At 33.9% G+C, this 9,281-nt stretch overlaps 1 protein-coding gene across 1 annotated transcript; it reads right to left on the bottom strand.

Annotated features, from left to right (window-relative positions):
* Window positions 1–356: 356 nt before the first annotated feature.
* LOC143593784 (putative F-box protein PP2-B12) lies at window positions 357–3,911 on the bottom strand. The gene is made up of 3 exons (XM_077073296.1): window positions 3,647–3,911; window positions 957–1,075; window positions 357–859 (listed from the first exon to the last, which is right to left on the bottom strand). The coding sequence occupies exons 1-3, from the start codon at window positions 3,902–3,904 to the stop codon at window positions 361–363; spliced, it is 876 nt and encodes a 291-aa protein (XP_076929411.1). The 5' UTR covers window positions 3,905–3,911; the 3' UTR covers window positions 357–360.
* Between the last annotated feature and the right edge of the window lie 5,370 nt (window positions 3,912–9,281).

Here is a 9,281-nt window from a genome sequence, read left to right as displayed (position 1 = left end):
ATGCAAACAGTTCATAGCAAGCAAACTTTCAATTGTTTCCACCCCGTTGAGCCTTCACCCGTTAGACCCTACCCTCCTTTCCTATTTTCAACCAGTTGAGCAGAAGTTAAGTTGGCTATTCAGACGACGAAAATCATATGTTGCCATGCACCGTGAAGTTCACGGGTAAAAATACTCGTGTTATGAATTTCAAATACTATTACTTAATTAGTTAACTAATAAGCATTCCTCCCTCCGCCTTTTATTGTTGATAATTAAACAGAACCCTCTTGATGACTCTTCAACAAAGTCTAGGAAGTTTATTTAAACAATCATGTCTCAAGTACAGTACTAAAACCATACAAAATGTTAACAAAAACATTAACTTGCCTTTGGCCTAATCTCAATCCCTTGAATAATTAGACCACCCTTCCAATTCCCTCCTCTCACGTCCATCATGCTCATATCAAGATCCCCCTCTTGACCCTTCCCATTATAAAACTCGCCCAACTCAATCTCGAGCCACCCGTCTTGCCTGCGTGTCGGACCATTTTCAGGGGGGGTCGCATTAGATCGACTTGCTAACCGTCTCAAATGGTTAAACATCCCCATTCGTCGTCTTCCCGGAAGTGTTTGTTCATACTCATGTCTTTGCCTCCGGCACGCTTCCGGGTCGAGAAAAACCGTTTTAACTTGACCCTCGACACCACTTAAACCGACTGTAACTTCAGCAGGATGGTGTTCAAACCCGTAAGTGTGTGGTGCTGATTTATACACAAGGTAAGCTGCATATCGAGTGTCGGTTGAGAGCAATGAAGTGTTTATTCTACCGTGAACTTCAAGCCAACATACACTCAAAAGTTCAGCCACCTCAGCAAACCTGTTGTCAGGGGCAAATCCGTCAATTTAGACATCATTTCATGTCGACCGATAATAAAAAGTCAAATATGAAAAAAGACAGGAAATGTAAATGTAACCTTGAATCCGGGACGGATATCCATCTCCAATACCTCGGCGTATCGCCCCAAATAATCGATAATTCCCGTGCTGCTAACATGTAGCATTTTTTCCCACTAGGTTTATGTAACCAGAAGCTCTGCCACAAGTTATCATTTTCTAATTATTTATGGTACAAATAATATAACAGATTTGAAGTGAAAGTACTTAAAAATCCCTGAGTTTATAATTCTTCTCTTGATATATAGGGCAAACTAAAGGATATGCACAAGTATTAAGCCATAGAACATATACATTTTAATGTACCAAACTTCTAAATTCATGTTATGTTATGTTATGCATCCACGTGGCGGATATCCAAATTGCCACGCCAAAACTGGGCCCAGGTCATTAGTGTACAAGTTAACGAAGATCAGATACATAAACTAACATTTGTTGTAAAGTTGAAAGCTGGGTATATTCTTATGTAGTTTTTACACAAGTAGATTATATTTTTTTGCAACAACAATGAAAAATCAAACATCCAAGTTATCCCTAATGTGCATGAAAAAAAAAGAATAAAAAACACACACCAAAACAAAAACCAACAGTTTGGCTTGCCTTTATTTTTCTATAAAAACAAAACTTACCATTCGGTTTTGATTGTGCATGTAATAAAAACTAAAAAAACCAAAACTTAATATAAATATTTTATTTTCAATTTTTATTTTAAGTAATCTATAACAATAACTATGCTATTATACCCCAAACGTATATAAAGGGACAAATTTTAGTGTATGTTACTGCTAAAGTTTGTGAAGAACTCGCTTTGGGGAAAACGTATCAGTAGCTACCGCAAATGTATAATAATCAATTACTTATATTAAGCCCAAATCCATCAGTTTGGGCCACTTTAATTTCCCACAACTATCAATCTCAAATGACAAAACCAAAATCAAACCGTAGCAAGTCCAAAAACGAAACCGAACTGTTTCCGAGGGTTGAGTTATTTACAAAGGCTTACAAAAATGAGAAGTGTGAGAATCCATAATTAACTAACATGTGTCAAGTGGGGTCCAAAGGAAAAAGAGTATAAAAGTAATAGTACACATTTTCTCTCTCCAATACAAGTCGCATGTTAATTCCCCACTATGTTTAAAAGTCTTATAACTTTTTCATACAATATTTTTGAAAAAAAAAAATACCATAATAACAATCGATTTTTTATCTTTAATATGAGTATGATTTTGTTATATAAAAATAAAAAAGTTTACTTCATTGTGTCTTTTTGCTTACTATTGTGTCTTTTTTTGTCATTGTATTTTTCGGTTTGTCAATGTATTTTTTCGCCAATGTGTCTTTCAACTCATTATTGGGTTTTTTTTTAAAACATTAATAATACAGTTGTGTAATAATAATATGTAAATATAATGAACAATACCAACAAATTATCTAAAACATAAAACACAATGATGGATACATATTACACATAGCCTGAAACGTAAAACACAACAATGAATACATATAACACAATGGCCTAAAACGTAAGACATAAAGATAAATACATATAACACAATGACCTGAAACGTTAAACACAATGGAAACTACATATTACATAATGATTTGAACATAGTACACATTGAACATAAAACTATTATTCTCAAATAAAGTGAATGTTGAGCACAATGACTAAAACATAATGATAAGTAGAAAGATAAATGTTAAGCACAAAGACTACATGACGAATAAAAATACACAATGATGTAATATTTGTTCTAATTTTTATCTTTAATATGAGTACCAATTGAAAAACGCAATAACCAAAAACTATAACACAATGCATAGAGAGACCCAATTAAAAAACACAATGGACAACCAAATAACACAATGTAAAAAAACTCACTAATTTGTTTATTATTTTTATATAGCAATATGATATTCATATTAAAGATAAAAAAACGTTTGTTATTATGGTAAAAAAAATTTCTAAATATGTATGAAAAGTTATAGACGTTTTAAAATTATTGAAGAATTGACATGTGCCTTGCATCTGGAAGAATCGTATCATAAGTGGGTTATGACCTCTATGCCTTTTTCAACAATTTTTATATTTAAATTAATCTCAACCATCCAATTTAAGATAAACTAATTAGATTCATTCTCACCCTTCTCATTTTTGTTGTACTTTGTGTTTTAACTTTGCCCCGTTTCCAAATCTCTTTTCTTTCTTTTTTTCTCATCCTAAGAACATTCACCGTCTATTCCCTACCATATATCCATATATATATATATATCATATAATTACACTAAAAATCACTGTATTTCCTCTCTCATGTTTAATTAAATAATATTTTTTATACCTTTATCATTATATTTTCTCTCTCTCTCCCTCACAACCACTTTATACCCAAATTTAAATTTCCCGTATATTATTTTTTCTCTTTTCTGCTCACCGCCGCTCATAATCATATCATATAATTTACAAAACTCCCCCTTCATCACAAAAATAAAATACAGGGAATAAGGCTGAGAATGGTCTAACCTTACTTCTAAACTACACCCCTTAAATAATTTTTCTCCAAATCTGAATGCAAATCTTACACAGAAAAACGAAAAAAAAAAGTTAAAATATTGCTGTTGAAAAATTATGAGAAAGATGGCAGATATATAAACATAAAAACAATCAAAAGTCGGCAGATAAAAGTAATCAAAAGTCGGTTGAAGAAATGACCTTATTGCCACCATCAATCATCACCGGATAATCGCATAACCGCATATACACCTCCTTCTTCGACCCACCGCCACCCGCAAGAATCTTCCTGTAATCCGGCGGCAGAAACTTCTCCCAAACAGCGTCCCATTCGGCCGCCGACCGGAACAAAGAACACACCAACGACAACCTGCACACGTCCCTAGGGCTTGTACGAGACATAGCGTTCGCTATGAAACCTTCCGGCAACGATTCAAAGAAATTATTATTTGTGGCCATTTTTAACGGGTCTACAACTTTAGGTTGTCAAGTTGTTTCGGGTTATTGTATATATATTGTGAGGTGAGGTGAGGTGAGGTGAGATAGCTTAGTGGTGAAGAATTTGGGATTGGTGGGTGTGTCGTGTGTGTTTGTTTAAACGCGGATATTGAAAATGGGCTTTTTTTTTGTGTTTTTTTTATTATTAAATTATCTAGTTGTATCATGTTGACTTTCTCGAATATAAGATAGAACGTAGGCTCCAGTTTACTTTGTGACAAAATGTTGTATGTGACCTACGGTCTTTTATCATAGTTGGTCTTTGGGGAGACGGGATTTTCCCTGAAATTGGTGGTAGGTCTGGTAATCAGGACAGGTACTAGCGTAGTGCAAGCCGGACAACCGAATGAGTCTCGTAATTTTCGAGGGCCTAAATTTTATTGTTTATATCATTCCAATAATGGATTTGAGATCTGTAAATCTTCGTTATGTTTCATTGTGTTTATGATTATGGTCAAGTGTAAAAAATTAAGCTATAATTAATTTCTTATCTCAAGTTATTACAATTTAGTGTTTTATTATTATTACTACTACTATTAAATGTATATGTACCGGGGAGACAAATTTATTTTTAAAAAAACTATTTATAAAAAATATATGGATGAAAATATATTTTATTATTTGTTATGTTCTACAGACATTTTATTTCGGCTCAATTAGCGTATTTAAATCTTAGGGGTCAATCCTGCTAGTAACCAACATTGTTTGCAATTGCAAGTTTAGGTGACATTTTGTCAATAAAACATGTACCTTGGTTGACAGGCTTTGTTGGTTGTGTATAAAAGAATATTAGTTTTTATTTTATTATTTTTATTTTATTTTTTGAAAAGGGACTCTTTATGATGATGATTGATGAGGTTGAATCTTTAAGCGAAAGGTAGGATAACGACGTGGAGGATTCTCATGTGCATACGTAATGGGCCAAGAGTTGAAAGTTTGGGGGCTACAAATTTGATGAACACCATTACACCCTGGCGACATATAGGCGAAATAGGTTGGGGGAGCGAGGAGTTCTTGTGGTCCTTCATCACTTTTGTTTTATTATTATTATTATAATTGTTTGTGATATATATATATATATATACATGGGTCTACAACATTATTACACCCTTAAAACAAGAACTCACTCTTTGTTGACGACGCTACATGACGCAAGTCACCCTATTCTGTAGCCCCTTCATTACACATAATCTTATGGAGTAGGGTGAGGTGGACAACATCTGCATTATTGTTAATAATTTAAAGTTTGTTGAAAGTTATATCAAATAGAATGGCTGAATGGATGGCTAGACCTTAATTGAGTGACTTTCTAATGTGCAGTCGGATTTCTTAGAAGTTTATAAAATTTTGGTAGATTGAATTTTAATAAACCAAACTAAATGTAGTCGATAATAATCTCAACTCAGAATATTTTTGCTGGTGGTCCGAACTTTTCAAAAATTTACTCTCATTGAGCCTCCGTTAAAAAGAAAAAAATTAACAACGTAAATTATTTTTTGAATTTCAAACTGATGTTTTTGTACTTTTGATCGGAAAAAGATATTAGTCGTCATCATCGTACTCAGTAAATCCCACCAATAGCAATGCTAGGGTAGCATCTGAGGATGGTAAGACGTAGACAACCTTAACTCTACTGCGTAGGAATAAAGATGTTGCTTTTAGTGAGATCCCCGACTCGACAATACTTTTGCATCAAGCCTTGCACATAATGCACATATCCGGCTCTAAATGTGCCATGTGGGTGCCCAGCCAGAGCACGTCTTTTTTCGGGAAGGGGGGGGGGCACAAAAATTTAAAAATTCCCGATGTTATATACTGTATACCCGAATGCATATAATTCCATTATTTTTATAATACTCAAACACCTTTTAGACCCACTTTTTTCAAATTACCCAAAGACTTATAAGCCTCTTGAAAATTAAAAAAAGGTCCATAACTTTTAACTAATCAATAAAAGTTAAATAAAAAAAAGAAATGAATATGCAGGAAAAACAACAAAGTTGACTTCGAACACCAGCAGTCACGGTTACAAATGCATAAATGAGTTTTTGGAAATTATAGCTATTGAAATTTTATTTACGATCCACAATGCCCCAAGAAAGACTTAGCGGGTTGTCGATAATAGCTATCGAGAACAGAATATTAGAGAACACAAATTGCGATGAGTTGATTCAACAATTTGCTATCAAGAATGTTATGAGAGCTTCACAAATCCTCGGTTAGCTATTAGCATATTTAGCGTGTCATAAAAAAATCATTCTAATACCATGATTTTGCTAATTGTTATGTTTGTTGACATAACTTTAATCGGGGTATAAAAAATGTGTTTGCGTTATTTAGTACTTTAAGGCTTAAATGACATATTTTTTCTGGCCCGATCGGAGCATGTGAATTCTCATGGGTGGCCCTAATAAGGCGCATAGCACTTAACCATCGGCTAATTGCACCATACCATTGTCTTTCAGCTATCAACACGGTAACATGATGCATTATTTTCACGAAATTAGTAAATAACTTCAAAATTAGTGCAATCTCACTTTTGCCTCCTGAGGATCACAAATATATACATCATATGCGCACTCGGCAAGTCAGGAAAACATTATTCAATTCACGCAAACCTTACTAGAATCAAATTTGTCTAAAAATAATAAACAAAATTAGTGGGTTTATTGGTTTGGCGGTCTAACAGTTTAGAGACAACTAAAATTGAATATGGTTTCTGGTTTGACCATTTAACAACTCGGTTTGATGCTTAGACCATTCGTAGTGGTCTTTAGTTTTGGCGTTTTGAGCCAAAAACGTCTGCGACACCCCCCCGTCTCCCGGCGTTTTGGCTAGGCATTTTGGGCAAAGCGTTTTGTAGAAAACGCTAGTGTGGCACGAGTTTTGAGGGTTTTGTGAGAGAGAAGTAGAGAGCGAGGGAGGAGAGAGGCGTTTTGGGGTTATTTTTCCCACTACACTCACTTTTTGCAAATTGCCCAAAAGCTGACTAGACGCCACATAGCGTAAAATGCCCGAATGTGTCTAATTTTGACTACGCATGGTCTTAGGATGAGTTAAATCATTTTTATTGTTTTTCTTTCAAGTTATTAGTTTGTATTAAAATGTTAAAAACAAAAGGTTGGAGCGTGAATCATTCTTCGAATAAATAACGAGTTGGCTGTGGTAAAAAAAGTGTTATAAATATATCAATATTATGGTTATCAACACCTAATATAGCTTATATTCCTCCCCAAGTTTTTCTTATCCTATCATATATGTATACTATATTAAAATACATATAGGAAGGGCAAAACACTCATTTAACAAAAACTATTAAAAATAAGAGTTGTATAAATCTTGAAGCCTAGAATACAATACTCAAAGAACAAAGTGAGTTTGAAGGCGGGATCCGGAATTCAAATATGGTGTATACAGACATAAAAAGAAAACCCTAGCACTCGCCTCATTTTTATCCATCTTCTTCCAGGTACACCGCCGATGTTTATTTTGGTTGTCATCTATATCATCGTTGTTTGCTTTCAATTTGTTATGTAAATACGATTTGTAATCTTTCGATTCAGGGCCTATTGTGGGTTTTATGTGAGCGATACTTCAACAAGATGGTTGGAGGGTCTCCAAGGTTATCGTTGTTGGATGACGGTGTAGTCTGGTGGCTCAACAGTGGCGAATTGGTGGTGAACAACCGTTTCCTTTAGGTATTTTTATATCTTTCTCTGAATTCAGTGCTTGGTTTGGTTTGAATTTGAAATCCACATCGATTTTATGACAGTTCTTTAACCTAGATTTCCGATTGAGTTATTTTACGATCCTTCTAGCTGTATTGGTGTATGTGGTTTTGGAAGCTAAAATGAAAATCAATTAATGTATTTGATGATACTGATGGTATGTAAATTGTAGTTTCTTTCCCAATTAAGGCAAGAATTTTACAACGTACTTTTGAGAAGCCAGAGCTTATATAATGTGGTTTTGTTGAGTGTTGACAGGGTGTAGGCACATGATGCATTATTTATCTAAATTATGGTGGTATAAACTCTACGCATTTAAGAATTCAAGCAGGATTTTTTTTTTAAATATATTCTTCCACCAATTATATTCAATGTCAGGTATGTATCTTTATTATATTATAATACAATTTGGAATGTCAGTGTTGAGTGTGTTTCAACTCCTCAGTAATTAGACATCTATAAAGATGTAAATACATGTGTTCTTTATTTGCTTTTTTGTCCTACTAAGACATGAATTATTGAGAATGTTTTACAAAAAGAAAAGATATAATAAAAGTATTTTGTGAAACCCAATTCATACGTGATTCTGTGGTAATTTTTGTGGAATTTATTTCAAAGGTATGCCTAGTTAAATAAATTAGTTTGTGCATGAGAAAATCAGTCTCAAAGATTTCTTGAACAGATTTGAAATAACTGATGATTGATTGATGTTTGGATGATGTTGTGAGATATGATACATGTTAGAATAATTTGAAACTGTTGACATTACGTTCAATCACCAACGATCGTCGGGTCAAGTCCCTGTTTGTGTGTGAGTCATTACATGAGTCTTCGAGTGTCGTATTGTTGAAAACATCTTCATAATTTAACTCTTGTACTAGGTATCGGTTAGACTAGGACATTTTCTTTCGTTAAGCTTGTTCGTGGAATCTCATTTGCATACTTTAAGGTGATTTCATAGTTTTCATACTTTTTTTTGGAGAGAAAACAGAAAACATTTTCCTATACTTGTTTTCATGAATAAAACATAAAACATTTGCTTATACTTGTTTTCGATGAGAAAACACAAAACATTTGCATATACTTGTTTTTGGAGTGAAAACACAAACTTACTTATATACTGTTTTTCTGGAGGAAAACCCAGTTGCTCATTTTAGACTTTTCGTAATTTTTTATATATCACAAGTTTATATTAGATGCCCTAATATCACTTAAAGTCCTTACATTACCTTTAACTGAAAGGATGGGATTGCGGGGCTATATTGAATAGTACTACCGGGTTTGACAATCCCCACTCGGGCTATTCGTACTAGCACGACTGTGATGTTGTAAAACGGGTGTTATATTTACCTAACTTTTATACGCTAGTGTTGGTGATACACTTGGTAAAAAGGCATACATACAGTCAGCTTACCGTCTAGTAGCTTGTAAATGGGTTAGCTACCCTAAAATATTTTGAAATGTGCTAAATCTGCTTATACATATTAATTTATCATTTTCTTGAATATAACTTATGAACTCATGAACCATATGTTGACACTTAAGTATTGATACTTGCCCAGGTCGCTAGGTAGTGCTAGGGAGCACGTAGCACGCCTGCTTAGAGTTTT

Source organism: Bidens hawaiensis, unplaced genomic scaffold, assembly GCF_021521415.1.
Source record: "Bidens hawaiensis isolate Kalapana, Puna unplaced genomic scaffold, B.hawaiensis_p1.1 tig00042787_1, whole genome shotgun sequence".
Lineage (NCBI taxonomy): Eukaryota > Viridiplantae > Streptophyta > Magnoliopsida > Asterales > Asteraceae > Bidens > Bidens hawaiensis.
Note: the sequence above shows the minus strand (reverse complement) of the source record. Positions and strands in the feature narration are given on the sequence as shown.

Excerpts from the sequence above, each read along its gene's own strand:
- LOC143593784 (XM_077073296.1), bottom strand. The coding sequence starts at position 3,904 with ATGGCCACAAATAATAATTTCTTTGAATCGTTGCCGGAAGGTTTCATA. Across the intron at positions 1,076-3,646 it reads TGATTGATGGTGGCAATAAG|AGCTTCTGGTTACATAAACC; the intron begins GTCATTTCTTCA and ends AACTTGTGGCAG. Across the intron at positions 860-956 it reads ATATCCGTCCCGGATTCAAG|GTTTGCTGAGGTGGCTGAAC; the intron begins GTTACATTTACA and ends CCCTGACAACAG.